This window comes from Musca autumnalis, unplaced genomic scaffold (assembly GCF_047663935.1).
Source record: "Musca autumnalis isolate F117 unplaced genomic scaffold, ASM4766393v1 scaffold_2, whole genome shotgun sequence".
Lineage (NCBI taxonomy): Eukaryota > Metazoa > Arthropoda > Insecta > Diptera > Muscidae > Musca > Musca autumnalis.
Window position 1 is genome coordinate 79,462,061 of NW_027411755.1, and position 15,458 is coordinate 79,477,518.

A 15,458-nucleotide genomic window follows, 5' to 3' on the forward strand; every position below is an offset into this window, starting at 1 on the left:
ATTCATTTTTTTCTTTTAATAAAATTGTATCGGCGTATAATGTAATATCTTTATGTTTCAAAACATTAAAATTTAATGAAAAACAATAAAATTGTAGTTTCTTTAGTCCATTTAAGGTGAAAAACATCCCTTTTTTATTTTGTGCTTCAATGGTAGGAAGTTATGTGACTGAAGTAAAAGCCATACAATACACTATCCCAACAAGAATAATCCTTATGATTTTTTTTTTCCAAAGTAAAGAATCTGAAAAAAATCAGGTTTTGTAACACTTGCCGATTTAAAACTTCACTTTAAATTTACAACTTTTACTTAAGTCACGTTTTGGTCGGACGGATTTACCACTTGTGAGAAGAATATAAAAATCAAATTATGATTATGAGGATAAGAACTGACTTTTGAACACGAATTATTTTTTTTTGTCCCTAGGGGCTATTAAGACATTTCTGATAATCAAAAGATACTTCTCAAACTTACCAAAGCCAGCTCATTGGGAATCATTGAAACTTGTTCCTCATACGCATGCTATATTTTGTCTGGGCTATATTCATTCATATAGTGCTAATAATGTAGTATGTTCTTATAATGTTGATTACAAACAATATACATTTTTTAACTAAGTAAAATTACTGATGAACACTATAACTCTAAGCGGAAAATGAAATGTGGGATAGTTTGTCACCGAATTAGAAAAGGTCCGGTATTATTATTAAATTCTTTTATTATTATTAAATCCTTTTACTAGTTTGCATACATTAATTTGTCCAACTCAATTAAAAACCTATGACTACTAATTACCTGCTTATGTGGATTATTTACATAAATTATATTAATTATATTGTGATTATCAGTATATTCCCACATTTTATAGTCTTATTATTAAAGCATACCTTAAGGAGTAAATAAATATATTAAAGTGAATACAAGAATCTCATCCATCTTCCGTTTTAAGCTTTTATATAGAAGATTGTAACTACTTAAGATAATTGTAGAACAATTAGTCTGCACCTGTTGTAAACTTTTTACAACAAAAGATAATGTCACAGACAAGCACCTTCTACACTTGCGAACTGGAATAAATGCTTGCGAACTGGTATAAACGAAAATCTAGACAAGAACCAAAATAAACAAAACCTATAAAATATACGAAACATGTTGCCAAGATCACAACCAAAAATAACAAAAAGCTTTTTAACACAACGAAGGAGCTTTTATCATCTCGCCTCCTTTAGACTTCTCAGATAAAAAAGACTTAGTAAATTATATGGAAAAAGTGTTCTGCCGCCGCGAATTTTGAGGAGAAAAAAGTAACTGTATTTGGAAAGGAAAAAATGCAGAAATGTGTGATTTTGGTGATGTTGTCAAAGCATAAAGTTAGTAATAGAGTGATGACAACATGAAGTGCGCACGGAAAAAATTTTTTATTTTCAAAGGGAAAAAAGTAGAGTTGTGAAATAAATTGAGGATCATTGTTAGAAAATAACAAAAATACATAAAATAGAAGAAAATGATGTGATTTTTGTGGACATTTAAGAAAAAATAAATTATTTTTAGTGAAAGATAAGAAGAAGAAGAAGAAAATTTTCAATGATTTCAACATAAAGTAAAAGAATTGATGTGATTTTTGGGACGTTTGAGAAAAATAAAATATTTTTAGTGAAACATAGGAAGAAGAAGAAGAAATTTTTTAATAATTTCAACATAAAGTAAAAGAAATTTAGAAAATTATGTGATTTTTTTGGTCATTTAAGAAAATGTGATTTAGTGAAACAAGAAGAAGAAGAAAATTTTCAATAATTTCAACTAAAGTGAGAGAAATTTAGAAAATTATGTAATTTTTTGGTCATTTAAGAAAATTTGAGTTAGTGAAACGAGAAGAAGAAGAAGAAAATTCTCAATAATTTCAACATAAAGTGAGAGAAATTTAGAAAATTATGTGATTTTTTGGAGGATTATGGGATTTTTGAATAAATAAGTAAAAGATAAAATTTTTCTATGCGAGTTCATGAAATATAAGAAGAAGAAGAAGAATTTTTTCCTAATAATTTCAACATAAAGTGAGAGAAATTTAGAAAATTATGTGATTTTTTGGAGGATTAAGTAAAAGAAAATATTTTTATATGAAATCATGAAACATAAGAAGAAGAAGAAGTTTTTCATAAGCAATTTTTTGAAAAAAGAGATGCTATAAAATTTTTTTAAATATATTTTTGAGAAAAATCGCAGTAAATATTAACAAAATTCAAACTAATTTAAAGACAATTTTTTTAAAAAAAAAGGTAATTTTCTTTATACTTTTAAAAAATTTAATAACAATTTTTAATAATTTCATCACAAAATAACAAAAATTTTTACTTGAAGGAAAAAATAAGTACTTAACATCGCAGTCAAAGATATTGTTCGCTTGGCATAGCATTGATGTGCGTTAGTTATATGAACAAACACACGCACACACAGACCGACGCTAGCGTGCGTATACACACATCGTCGTATTATCAAGCAAGCAAGCAGCTACCCTAACAATGAGAGTTGCCGGTAGAACATGTATTAGTGGAAATAAAGGAACATTTTTGTGTATTACGAAAAAGGAATGATCAGAGTTGCCGACGGTAAAATATTTTTGAAGGCAAAAAAAGAAGAAGAAAAAATTGTAAGAAAAAAGGTAATGTTTGCCGACGGCAAACATTTTTGAAGGAAAAAATGGAAAATTATTTGATGATGGAAAAAAAATTTATGAAAATAAAATTAAATGAGCAGAGTTGCCGACGGCATTTATTTTTGAAGACAAAAGGGAATATTATTTGAAAAATTTTATGAAATGTGGAAAAAGAAAGAAAAAATAAAATGCACTGAAAAAAGATATAAGAAAGAAAATATTTTATGGTTAGTTTTATTTTTCATATATTAAGGTAAGTTTTATTTTTGATATATTTTATTAAATTTTTTTATGTTTTTGTAATTTTCAACAAGAAAATATCTCTTTTTAAATATTTTTTGTGGTCCTGAAAAGGACCGATTGTTTTGTTGTAAAAGAAAAATTCTCCAAATAGCGTCAAGAAAATATTTAACCGCCGAAACCGTACAAAGTACGACCTTGTCTCTTCAAAGCATAGACGACATCCATAGCAGTGACGGTTTTACGCTTAGCATGTTCGGTGTATGTAACGGCGTCACGAATAACGTTTTCCAAAAACACCTTCAGAACACCACGGGTTTCTTCGTAGATGAGGCCAGAGATACGTTTTACACCACCACGGCGAGCCAAACGTCTAATAGCTGGCTTGGTAATACCCTGGATATTATCACGTAAACTTGTATATATTTTGTTTTCTTTTGTTAACATAGTTTTAAGTTTTTGTAACTAGTTTTAAGTAATAGATACAACTTGTGTTTTTGATTCCTTTTCACAAGATTATAAATGAAATTTGATTTTGAAAGAAAATATTAAATATGGGAACGGGTTGGCGTGCCACAATGTTCATTTTAAAAAAATATAAATATGTCATAATTCTAGAAAAATAGGTAACTATGCTAGAAAGAATTGTTTTAACTAAAAATGATAGATTTAAGAAATATTGTAATCAAAAATTTGGAAATAAAAAATGAAATGAAATGAAATGAATGGATGGCACAGTTATTACAGTGTTAACAGTGTTTGTGTGCATACCTAAGTGAAGTGAAAAAAATTAAAGTGAAAAATGGCTCGTACTAAGCAAACTGCCCGTAAATCAACTGGTGGAAAGGCTCCTCGTAAGCAATTGGCCACTAAAGCCGCTCGTAAGAGCGCACCAGCCACCGGCGGCGTCAAGAAGCCTCATCGTTTCCGTCCTGGTACTGTTGCCTTGCGTGAAATCCGTCGTTACCAGAAGAGTACTGAATTGTTGATCCGCAAATTGCCCTTCCAACGTTTGGTTCGTGAAATTGCTCAAGATTTCAAAACTGATTTGCGTTTCCAGAGCTCTGCTGTTATGGCCTTGCAAGAAGCCAGTGAAGCATACTTGGTCGGTCTTTTTGAAGATACTAACTTGTGCGCCATCCACGCTAAGCGTGTCACCATCATGCCTAAAGACATCCAATTGGCCAGACGTATCCGTGGAGAACGTGCTTAAATTCTTGACGTTTTAAAAACTATTTTTTTACAACAAAACAATCGGTCCTTTTCAGGACCACAAAATATTTATAAAAAAGAGATTATTTTTTCATCAAACTATTTATCATTTTTAACATTTTAAATAAATAAATATTTTTCTTTGTGTTTGTTTAATTTTTGAGGCTGATTTTAGGAATATTTGAAAATTTTCTTGTATGAGTCATATTTGACGGCGTCAGTAAAAATCTCCCATTAGAAGACACATTTTATTCTTCTTCTTGAAAAAAAAATATAATATTACAATTTTCCCTTTCAAAGACACATTTCTGCTTCTTAAAAAAGTATTGAAATTTGCTTCTATAGGTAATTTTTGACGGCGTCAGTAAAATTATTCATTTAAATATTTTGTTCTTCTTCTTGACACAAAAAACAAAAATTATGTTATAATTTTTCCCTAAAAAGACATTTTATTCTTCTTCTTGAACAAACTTATTGAAATTTCCTTCTATATGTAATTTTTGACGGCGTCAGTAAAATTTTCCCATTGAAATGCACATTTGTGTTCTTCTTCTTCTTCCTTTTCTATGTGTGTTTTTGATGGCGTCAGTAATATTTTCCTATTAAAGTATACATTTATTCTTCTTCTTTCTTTTCTGTTGGTCTTTTTGACGGCGTCAATATTAATTTCATCTTTAAAGGCAATGTTTTTTTCTTCTTCTTATTTTCTTCATAACAAATATTTGTTTTATTGAACTTCTTTTTGTGTGTATACTAATGTCCACGAGGCATATGTTCAATAAATTTGGCGCGAAATGTTCTCTGCAATAATGCTCTCACTATTTCTCATTCAAAATGGTTGAAAATTTTTGGCGGAAAATGCTCTCTGTTTTGTTTTATTTTTTCTTTTCAGATAATGATGAATGAAATATGCAATTTTTTTCTTTTCAGCTATATATATATTTTAATTTAGTAAAATTTTAGGATAATTTTGTAAAATTATAATTTTTTTGAAAATATTAATCAATAATTGTCTCACGTAGATATGACGAATATTTCTTGGCCATTTGAAAGGCGTAATACTACATTTTAGAAAAACATTTTCTTTTTAAAAAAAAATGTTTAAATCTTGTATTATTTTTACAGAATTGTCATAAAAAAGGGATTTATTTATTTTATTATATACATTTTTGCAAAAAATATCCAAATTATTAACGAAATCAGGAAAAATATACGTGTGAAAAACTTCAGTAATTCTATATGGTTTTTTCCTTGATATGTACTAGCAAAGGAAGAATTATTTTTGGAGAATATTTTTTGCAAAAAATGATGAAATGTTTACTAAATTTTAACGAAAATGTCCTCATATTTTATTAAAAATTAATTTTTGAGCGATTTTCATTTAATTTAGCAAAAATATTTCAATTTTCAAAAATATTACCTTTGACAGTGAATGTTTGTCCATAGGTGGTATACGGTAATGGGAAGATTTTTTTAACTTTTCCAAAGAAATAACTACTTTTTATGAATAATGTTATAATTTGGTGTAAATATACAGATTCTGAAATGTTTTTTAAGAAATTTTTATAAAACTTAATTAGATTTGAGCTTTTAAATTTCTTTGAAGAAAAACTTTTCTTCATTGAAAATATGCCAACAAGAGGATTTCTGCCGTCTTGGACCACATAAAGATTTTCAATTTTTTTCACAGTGAAAATGTAAAATATGTCAATATTTTAATTTTATCCCAAAGTAAACATATCAGGCTTTATTCTCAAATAGAATTTGGAAAATATTTTTTGAAAAAATTCATAATTTTTTCAAATTTAGTTACAAATTTGTGATTACATTTTTACAATCTGTGAAGTTAAACGCTTATAACTTTTAAACGGATAAAGGAAATTACACCAAATTTTCGTTAAAATATGGCCTGATATCTATACAAGAAATGTGTAAAATATCTTTTATAAAAATATTCAAACATTCTTCAGAAAAATTAAATTCCTACGAAAACTTTTGTAAAAAATTAAACACGCTTCCACACAATATTTCGAAAAATATAGCTATTGACTACTATGCACTTCTCATCTTTTCAATGTACCTACCATGTTAAAACTTTGCCAATAACAATTTAATAGTACACATAAATTTGTGAGTGTATTTGTGTTACAGTGAAATATAAACATAAAAGTGAATAATCATGTCTGACGCCGCCGTTGTTGAAGCCACCGCCTCCCCAGTTGCCGCTGTTGAGAAAAAGGCACCAAAGAAGGCCGCAGCCAAAGCAAAGAAACCATCAGCTGCCCCTACTCATCCACCAACCCAACAAATGGTTGACGCCGCCATCAAAACATTGAAGGAACGTGGTGGTTCATCATTGCCTGCCATCAAGAAATATTTGGCCAGCACCTACAAGGTTGATGCCCAAAAATTGGCTCCTTTCATCAAGAAATATTTGAAGAGCGCTGTTGCCAGTGGAAAACTCATCCAAACTAAAGGTAAGGGTGCTTCTGGTTCATTCAAATTGTCCGCCTCGGCTTCCAAGGAACCCAAAGCAAAGACTGCTGAAAAGAAGAAGAAGGCACCAGCTGCTGAGAAGAAGAAGAAGGCTGCCCCTAAAAAGGCCGCCGGTGAAAAGAAAACCGCTGCCAAGAAGCCATCTGCCGCCAAAAAGACCGCTGAGAAGAAGAAGGCTGACAAAACAAAGGCTAAGGCCGCCAAGAAAACCGGTACAGTTAAGGCTAAACCAGCAAAAACCGCCGCTAAAGCATCTGCCACCAAACCAAAGGCACCCAAGGCAAAAACAGCAGCTGCTAAACCCAAAAAAGCCGCCGCACCAAAGAAGCCAGCTGCCAAGAAAGCCGCCGCCAAGAAGTAATTTTTCCCAGAAAGATTACTTGTTGACAACATTTTTCGATATTCGAAAGCATAATATCTAACAGCCCTTTTCAGGGCTACAAATTAAATTCAAAAAGAGAAAATCTTTACTTCAAACTATTTATTATTACTACTATTTATTGTTTTATTACCTAAATAAATAAGAAAAATACACACGTGTCTGATTTTAAAAAAATTTTACCCTCACTAATTACTTTTCCTATTAGGTAATTAACATTGAGCCTGTTTTATTATGGGCATTCCACAAAATAACACCACAAAGGGATTAAAATTTTAGTCTGGGTCATAAAATAAATGTGACTAATTTTTGTTTGTCTAATTATGGTCATTTTCATCTAATTTCATATTTTAGGAATTTTTCATTTAATCTTCAAAAATGATAATTTTTTCTCTTTGCAAAAATTGTTTGCTGGGTAAAAGGAGATTATTTTAATCAGGAATGTTTTTCTATTCTAATGAAGTTATGTTGCAACTCTATTTTATTTCTTTTTCTATTTTTTCCATTGAAAAATGTCCCGTTAATTTTTGCGCCACCACCAAAAAAATTTCCCCTTAAAAATGTTCGCGCTTCATATTTGACATTGGCGTAGTGAAGTATTACAGGCAAAATGCTTATACATACTTGTTGTTCGTTTATACATTTTCGATATGGTGGTGACTGCCGACGGTAATACTAAGTAACAACGCACAAGCACACACACACATACCCATACAGTGGATGGCGTGTTGTTGTACACACATAGAGTAGCCAAGCAAGCAAAAAAGCAATATGAACCACGGCAAAACAAGATTTGACGGCGTCATTTACTAAATACATGGGAAAATTATTATTTTTGCTAGAATATGAGGAATTTTAAAATTATTTTGGTAAGTTTCTTTATTAAATAATGGAAAATAAGTGTTTCGACAAAAATTTGATCTCTTTTAAAATGTTTTTTGTGGCCCTGAAAAGGGCCTTTTATGGTTGAATTTCGACGAAATATGAAAAAATCAAGGCATTTACTTGGAGCTGGTGTATTTAGTAACAGCCTTGGTACCTTCAGAGACAGCGTGCTTAGCCAATTCACCGGGCAACAATAGACGGACAGCGGTTTGGATTTCCCGACTGGTGATGGTAGAGCGCTTGTTGTAGTGGGCCAAACGAGAGGCTTCGGCGGCAATACGTTCGAAGATGTCATTCACGAAACTGTTCATGATGCTCATGGCCTTTGACGAAATACCAGTATCAGGATGGACTTGCTTCAACACTTTGTAAATGTAGATAGCGTAACTCTCCTTACGCTTGGTACGTCTCTTCGACTTATCGCCCTTGGTGATGTTCTTTTGGGCTTTGCCGGCCTTCTTTGCTGCTTTACCACTGGTTTTAGGAGGCATTTTTCACTTTTAGTTTTTTAATCACACAAACACTTTTAACACTGTTCACAAATGATGAACCTACGGCGTCAAACAAGAATATTTCAAGCATTAAATGCTCAAATGTTTCAGGTAGTCACAGTTGCTGTGTGGAATAGTGGCCAAACAACCCCATTTTTCGATGTGTGTGTATTAAATGAGCGAGAGAAAAGTATAAATAGTACGGGTATATTCGAGTAACGGCATCATTCTGTGTTTTTTCAGTGCTAAGTGAAGTGTTCAAAAAAATATTAAGTGAAAATGTCTGGTCGTGGTAAAGGTGGCAAAGTTAAGGGAAAGGCAAAGTCCCGTTCAAATCGTGCTGGTCTTCAATTCCCCGTCGGTCGTATTCATCGTTTGTTGCGCAAAGGCAACTATGCTGAACGTGTTGGTGCCGGTGCTCCAGTATATTTAGCCGCCGTCATGGAATATTTGGCTGCTGAAGTTTTGGAATTGGCTGGTAATGCTGCCCGTGACAACAAGAAGACTCGTATCATTCCCCGTCACTTGCAATTGGCCATCCGCAACGACGAAGAATTGAACAAATTGCTGTCCGGCGTCACAATTGCCCAAGGTGGTGTATTGCCAAACATCCAAGCTGTTCTCTTGCCCAAGAAGACCGAAAAGAAAGCCTAAATTATCTCGAAAGGTATTATGGAAAAAATACAGACCATCGTATAAGAAGAAGAAAAATCCATACAAAATTCAACCAATCCGTCCTTTTCAGGACGACAAAAAATATTTAAAAAGAGAAAAAATCTATTCAAACTATTAATTTTCATTATTTACATTTTATAGGGAAAGAATAAAAATGACCAAAAATTTAATATTTACATTTTATAGGGAAAAAAATAAAAATGCCCAAAAAATGATATTTTTCTTAATCGACGACAACCCTTGATTATTTTACAAATGACATTTTTTCTTTCATAATTCCTTAGAAAATATGTTCGTTTGTTGTAACTGTTTTTCATTTCTACCCCCCAACAGAATTGTGTTTGTTTTATGTCGCTTTAGTTTTCACAGGAATAGCGAGACAGATAGAGAGACAGAGAAAGAGAGAGAGAGCGAAAAAGAGATCATTCGTCTCATCGATGATGTTCGCGCCAATATTCGTTCATCGATGTTCCCGCCAATGTTCGTTCATCGTATGTTGACGATGTCTGTTATGAATGTGTGTGTGTGTGGTGTTGTGTGTTTGTTAGTTAGAATAACCAAATGCCTTTACTTACGATGATGATGGTTGTTGATGTTGTTGTAGTGGCTGTTAGAGTAAATTATATGGAAAAAGTGTTCTGCCGCCGCGAATTTTGAGGAGAAAAAAGTAACTGTATTTGGAAAGGAAAAAATGCAGAAATGTGTGATTTTGGTGATGTTGTCAAAGCATAAAGTTAGTAATAGAGTGATGACAACATGAAGTGCGCACGGAAAAAATTTTTTATTTTCAAAGGGAAAAAAGTAGAGTTGTGAAATAAATTGAGGATCATTGTTAGAAAATAACAAAAATACATAAAATAGAAGAAAATGATGTGATTTTTGTGGACATTTAAGAAAAAATAAATTATTTTTAGTGAAAGATAAGAAGAAGAAGAAGAAAATTTTCAATGATTTCAACATAAAGTAAAAGAATTGATGTGATTTTTGGGACGTTTGAGAAAAATAAAATATTTTTAGTGAAACATAGGAAGAAGAAGAAGAAATTTTTTAATAATTTCAACATAAAGTAAAAGAAATTTAGAAAATTATGTGATTTTTTTGGTCATTTAAGAAAATGTGATTTAGTGAAACAAGAAGAAGAAGAAAATTTTCAATAATTTCAACTAAAGTGAGAGAAATTTAGAAAATTATGTAATTTTTTGGTCATTTAAGAAAATTTGAGTTAGTGAAACGAGAAGAAGAAGAAGAAAATTCTCAATAATTTCAACATAAAGTGAGAGAAATTTAGAAAATTATGTGATTTTTTGGAGGATTATGGGATTTTTGAATAAATAAGTAAAAGATAAAATTTTTCTATGCGAGTTCATGAAATATAAGAAGAAGAAGAAGAATTTTTTCCTAATAATTTCAACATAAAGTGAGAGAAATTTAGAAAATTATGTGATTTTTTGGAGGATTAAGTAAAAGAAAATATTTTTATATGAAATCATGAAACATAAGAAGAAGAAGAAGTTTTTCATAAGCAATTTTTTGAAAAAAGAGATGCTATAAAATTTTTTTAAATATATTTTTGAGAAAAATCGCAGTAAATATTAACAAAATTCAAACTAATTTAAAGACAATTTTTTTAAAAAAAAAGGTAATTTTCTTTATACTTTTAAAAAATTTAATAACAATTTTTAATAATTTCATCACAAAATAACAAAAATTTTTACTTGAAGGAAAAAATAAGTACTTAACATCGCAGTCAAAGATATTGTTCGCTTGGCATAGCATTGATGTGCGTTAGTTATATGAACAAACACACGCACACACAGACCGACGCTAGCGTGCGTATACACACATCGTCGTATTATCAAGCAAGCAAGCAGCTACCCTAACAATGAGAGTTGCCGGTAGAACATGTATTAGTGGAAATAAAGGAACATTTTTGTGTATTACGAAAAAGGAATGATCAGAGTTGCCGACGGTAAAATATTTTTGAAGGCAAAAAAAGAAGAAGAAAAAATTGTAAGAAAAAAGGTAATGTTTGCCGACGGCAAACATTTTTGAAGGAAAAAATGGAAAATTATTTGATGATGGAAAAAAAATTTATGAAAATAAAATTAAATGAGCAGAGTTGCCGACGGCATTTATTTTTGAAGACAAAAGGGAATATTATTTGAAAAATTTTATGAAATGTGGAAAAAGAAAGAAAAAATAAAATGCACTGAAAAAAGATATAAGAAAGAAAATATTTTATGGTTAGTTTTATTTTTCATATATTAAGGTAAGTTTTATTTTTGATATATTTTATTAAATTTTTTTATGTTTTTGTAATTTTCAACAAGAAAATATCTCTTTTTAAATATTTTTTGTGGTCCTGAAAAGGACCGATTGTTTTGTTGTAAAAGAAAAATTCTCCAAATAGCGTCAAGAAAATATTTAACCGCCGAAACCGTACAAAGTACGACCTTGTCTCTTCAAAGCATAGACGACATCCATAGCAGTGACGGTTTTACGCTTAGCATGTTCGGTGTATGTAACGGCGTCACGAATAACGTTTTCCAAAAACACCTTCAGAACACCACGGGTTTCTTCGTAGATGAGGCCAGAGATACGTTTTACACCACCACGGCGAGCCAAACGTCTAATAGCTGGCTTGGTAATACCCTGGATATTATCACGTAACACTTTACGGTGACGTTTAGCGCCACCTTTTCCCAAGCCTTTGCCACCTTTACCACGACCAGTCATTTTTCACTTTTTTAAAAATCACTTAACACTTCACGAAAGCACAAGAACGAATGTTTTTTCGATGGCTGGCGGCTTCTATTTATACAAAAATTGGCCTGTTTGACTAACCAAGAGTCTTAATGGAATACACATGTATTTGTGTATGTGTTAGTACACATTTTGGGCGCGCACAGCTGTCTTTACTGGTTTACCCACCCCTAATCATAGCCGCCTCTTCGAAATTTTCTATAAATACCGCTATATGGATGGATGGCACAGTTATTACAGTGTTAACAGTGTTTGTGTGCATACCTAAGTGAAGTGAAAAAAATTAAAGTGAAAAATGGCTCGTACTAAGCAAACTGCCCGTAAATCAACTGGTGGAAAGGCTCCTCGTAAGCAATTGGCCACTAAAGCCGCTCGTAAGAGCGCACCAGCCACCGGCGGCGTCAAGAAGCCTCATCGTTTCCGTCCTGGTACTGTTGCCTTGCGTGAAATCCGTCGTTACCAGAAGAGTACTGAATTGTTGATCCGCAAATTGCCCTTCCAACGTTTGGTTCGTGAAATTGCTCAAGATTTCAAAACTGATTTGCGTTTCCAGAGCTCTGCTGTTATGGCCTTGCAAGAAGCCAGTGAAGCATACTTGGTCGGTCTTTTTGAAGATACTAACTTGTGCGCCATCCACGCTAAGCGTGTCACCATCATGCCTAAAGACATCCAATTGGCCAGACGTATCCGTGGAGAACGTGCTTAAATTCTTGACGTTTTAAAAACTATTTTTTTACAACAAAACAATCGGTCCTTTTCAGGACCACAAAATATTTATAAAAAAGAGATTATTTTTTCATCAAACTATTTATCATTTTTAACATTTTAAATAAATAAATATTTTTCTTTGTGTTTGTTTAATTTTTGAGGCTGATTTTAGGAATATTTGAAAATTTTCTTGTATGAGTCATATTTGACGGCGTCAGTAAAAATCTCCCATTAGAAGACACATTTTATTCTTCTTCTTGAAAAAAAAATATAATATTACAATTTTCCCTTTCAAAGACACATTTCTGCTTCTTAAAAAAGTATTGAAATTTGCTTCTATAGGTAATTTTTGACGGCGTCAGTAAAATTATTCATTTAAATATTTTGTTCTTCTTCTTGACACAAAAAACAAAAATTATGTTATAATTTTTCCCTAAAAAGACATTTTATTCTTCTTCTTGAACAAACTTATTGAAATTTCCTTCTATATGTAATTTTTGACGGCGTCAGTAAAATTTTCCCATTGAAATGCACATTTGTGTTCTTCTTCTTCTTCCTTTTCTATGTGTGTTTTTGATGGCGTCAGTAATATTTTCCTATTAAAGTATACATTTATTCTTCTTCTTTCTTTTCTGTTGGTCTTTTTGACGGCGTCAATATTAATTTCATCTTTAAAGGCAATGTTTTTTTCTTCTTCTTATTTTCTTCATAACAAATATTTGTTTTATTGAACTTCTTTTTGTGTGTATACTAATGTCCACGAGGCATATGTTCAATAAATTTGGCGCGAAATGTTCTCTGCAATAATGCTCTCACTATTTCTCATTCAAAATGGTTGAAAATTTTTGGCGGAAAATGCTCTCTGTTTTGTTTTATTTTTTCTTTTCAGATAATGATGAATGAAATATGCAATTTTTTTCTTTTCAGCTATATATATATTTTAATTTAGTAAAATTTTAGGATAATTTTGTAAAATTATAATTTTTTTGAAAATATTAATCAATAATTGTCTCACGTAGATATGACGAATATTTCTTGGCCATTTGAAAGGCGTAATACTACATTTTAGAAAAACATTTTCTTTTTAAAAAAAAATGTTTAAATCTTGTATTATTTTTACAGAATTGTCATAAAAAAGGGATTTATTTATTTTATTATATACATTTTTGCAAAAAATATCCAAATTATTAACGAAATCAGGAAAAATATACGTGTGAAAAACTTCAGTAATTCTATATGGTTTTTTCCTTGATATGTACTAGCAAAGGAAGAATTATTTTTGGAGAATATTTTTTGCAAAAAATGATGAAATGTTTACTAAATTTTAACGAAAATGTCCTCATATTTTATTAAAAATTAATTTTTGAGCGATTTTCATTTAATTTAGCAAAAATATTTCAATTTTCAAAAATATTACCTTTGACAGTGAATGTTTGTCCATAGGTGGTATACGGTAATGGGAAGATTTTTTTAACTTTTCCAAAGAAATAACTACTTTTTATGAATAATGTTATAATTTGGTGTAAATATACAGATTCTGAAATGTTTTTTAAGAAATTTTTATAAAACTTAATTAGATTTGAGCTTTTAAATTTCTTTGAAGAAAAACTTTTCTTCATTGAAAATATGCCAACAAGAGGATTTCTGCCGTCTTGGACCACATAAAGATTTTCAATTTTTTTCACAGTGAAAATGTAAAATATGTCAATATTTTAATTTTATCCCAAAGTAAACATATCAGGCTTTATTCTCAAATAGAATTTGGAAAATATTTTTTGAAAAAATTCATAATTTTTTCAAATTTAGTTACAAATTTGTGATTACATTTTTACAATCTGTGAAGTTAAACGCTTATAACTTTTAAACGGATAAAGGAAATTACACCAAATTTTCGTTAAAATATGGCCTGATATCTATACAAGAAATGTGTAAAATATCTTTTATAAAAATATTCAAACATTCTTCAGAAAAATTAAATTCCTACGAAAACTTTTGTAAAAAATTAAACACGCTTCCACACAATATTTCGAAAAATATAGCTATTGACTACTATGCACTTCTCATCTTTTCAATGTACCTACCATGTTAAAACTTTGCCAATAAAGTGAAGTGAACAAATAAAGTGTATAAACAGTGAAAGTGCCAAAATTTATGGAAGACACGTTAGATGTCTTCTAGAGAGATAAATTTTGTTTCAACACCTCTTCAGCATCCTTGTCATAAGGCGGACGAGCTTCTCCTAAAGGCATCATGCAGGCGGCCGAACAATCTCCCGCCGGCAAGCATCAGCCAGCTAGAAGCCGTATACCCACCATAAAAGTGACTGCTTGTCCAGCAGTAGTCGATGACAATGCAGCTCTCAACAGCAAATCTACAATGCCGATGGAGCAAAATTCACCTGATCCAGCTGGTGACTGGAAAATAGTCACACACAACAAGCCGTCGTTGAAGCGTAAAGGCGGCTCACCGTGTGACCAACAGCTGGAAGCCTTAATTGCCCAGCTGCAGCAAAAAGTGCTGCAATTAGAAGAAAAAAACGAGTCTTTGGCCGCTAAGTATGCATCGTTGGAAAATAAACATGCTGAATCTGCCACAAAACTTAGATATGCTTGGGAGAGAGAAACGAGTGCCAAACGTCTCATACTCCAGCTTGAAAAGGAAGTCGCTCTATTGAAAGGCAATAAGAGCAGCAAAACAAAACAAAATAAAAATGCCAATTTGTCGGAGGAAGCCACCATCACACTGCAAGGGCAGAAGACAGTGGACACACCGCCAGTACCACGCATCAATATCTCGAGCGCTAGCCGCCCGGGGAATACTGCTAAGAAGGATGTCACAATTGCAAGCAGCAACTCTGTACAACCAACCAGCTCGACCATACCTGCAGGAAACAACGCCGAAGGAACGGTAGCAGCAACATCATCTTCCACCGAGAAGAAGAAGAAGCCAAGACGTA

General features: G+C 31.6%; 5 protein-coding genes and 2 long non-coding RNA genes across 7 annotated transcripts; 6 read left to right on the plus strand and 1 right to left on the minus strand.

Moving 5' to 3' along the window:
* Window positions 1-1,373: 1,373 nt before the first annotated feature.
* Window positions 1,374-2,787, plus strand: LOC141392854 (uncharacterized). The gene is made up of 2 exons (XR_012409898.1): window positions 1,374-2,276; window positions 2,359-2,787. It is a non-coding gene; the product is annotated as an uncharacterized lncRNA (long non-coding RNA).
* Window positions 2,788-3,695: 908 nt separating this feature from the next.
* LOC141392280 (histone H3) lies at window positions 3,696-4,106 on the plus strand. The gene has a single exon (XM_073965230.1). The coding sequence runs from the start codon at window positions 3,696-3,698 to the stop codon at window positions 4,104-4,106; it is 411 nt and encodes a 136-aa protein (XP_073821331.1).
* Window positions 4,107-6,226: 2,120 nt separating this feature from the next.
* On the plus strand, window positions 6,227-7,035 carry LOC141392856 (histone H1-like). Its single transcript, XM_073965833.1, has one exon. It carries the CDS (start codon window positions 6,285-6,287, stop codon window positions 6,960-6,962), a length of 678 nt encoding a protein of 225 aa, XP_073821934.1. The 5' UTR covers window positions 6,227-6,284; the 3' UTR covers window positions 6,963-7,035.
* Window positions 7,036-7,927: 892 nt separating this feature from the next.
* On the minus strand, window positions 7,928-8,369 carry LOC141392855 (histone H2B). Its single transcript, XM_073965832.1, has one exon. It carries the CDS (start codon window positions 8,354-8,356, stop codon window positions 7,982-7,984), a length of 375 nt encoding a protein of 124 aa, XP_073821933.1. The 5' UTR covers window positions 8,357-8,369; the 3' UTR covers window positions 7,928-7,981.
* Window positions 8,370-8,458: 89 nt separating this feature from the next.
* Window positions 8,459-9,010, plus strand: LOC141392281 (histone H2A-like). Its single transcript, XM_073965231.1, has 2 exons — window positions 8,459-8,546; window positions 8,655-9,010. The coding sequence occupies exons 1-2, from the start codon at window positions 8,459-8,461 to the stop codon at window positions 9,008-9,010; spliced, it is 444 nt and encodes a 147-aa protein (XP_073821332.1).
* A 757-nt stretch (window positions 9,011-9,767) lies between these two features.
* On the plus strand, window positions 9,768-11,181 carry LOC141392857 (uncharacterized). The gene is made up of 2 exons (XR_012409899.1): window positions 9,768-10,670; window positions 10,753-11,181. It is a non-coding gene; the product is annotated as an uncharacterized lncRNA (long non-coding RNA).
* A 908-nt stretch (window positions 11,182-12,089) lies between these two features.
* Window positions 12,090-12,500, plus strand: LOC141392282 (histone H3). Its single transcript, XM_073965232.1, has one exon. It carries the CDS (start codon window positions 12,090-12,092, stop codon window positions 12,498-12,500), a length of 411 nt encoding a protein of 136 aa, XP_073821333.1.
* Window positions 12,501-15,458: the final 2,958 nt, after the last annotated feature.

Bases quoted from the DNA above. Each gene is read 5' to 3' on its own strand.
- LOC141392280 (XM_073965230.1), top strand. From the start codon at position 3,696: ATGGCTCGTACTAAGCAAACTGCCCGTAAATCAACTGGTGGAAAGGCT.
- LOC141392856 (XM_073965833.1), top strand. From the start codon at position 6,285: ATGTCTGACGCCGCCGTTGTTGAAGCCACCGCCTCCCCAGTTGCCGCT.
- LOC141392855 (XM_073965832.1), bottom strand. From the start codon at position 8,356: ATGCCTCCTAAAACCAGTGGTAAAGCAGCAAAGAAGGCCGGCAAAGCC.
- LOC141392281 (XM_073965231.1), top strand. From the start codon at position 8,459: ATGTTTCAGGTAGTCACAGTTGCTGTGTGGAATAGTGGCCAAACAACC. The intron at 8,547-8,654 runs GTATAAATAGTA...GTCGTGGTAAAG, and splicing joins ATTAAATGAGCGAGAGAAAA to GTGGCAAAGTTAAGGGAAAG.
- LOC141392282 (XM_073965232.1), top strand. From the start codon at position 12,090: ATGGCTCGTACTAAGCAAACTGCCCGTAAATCAACTGGTGGAAAGGCT.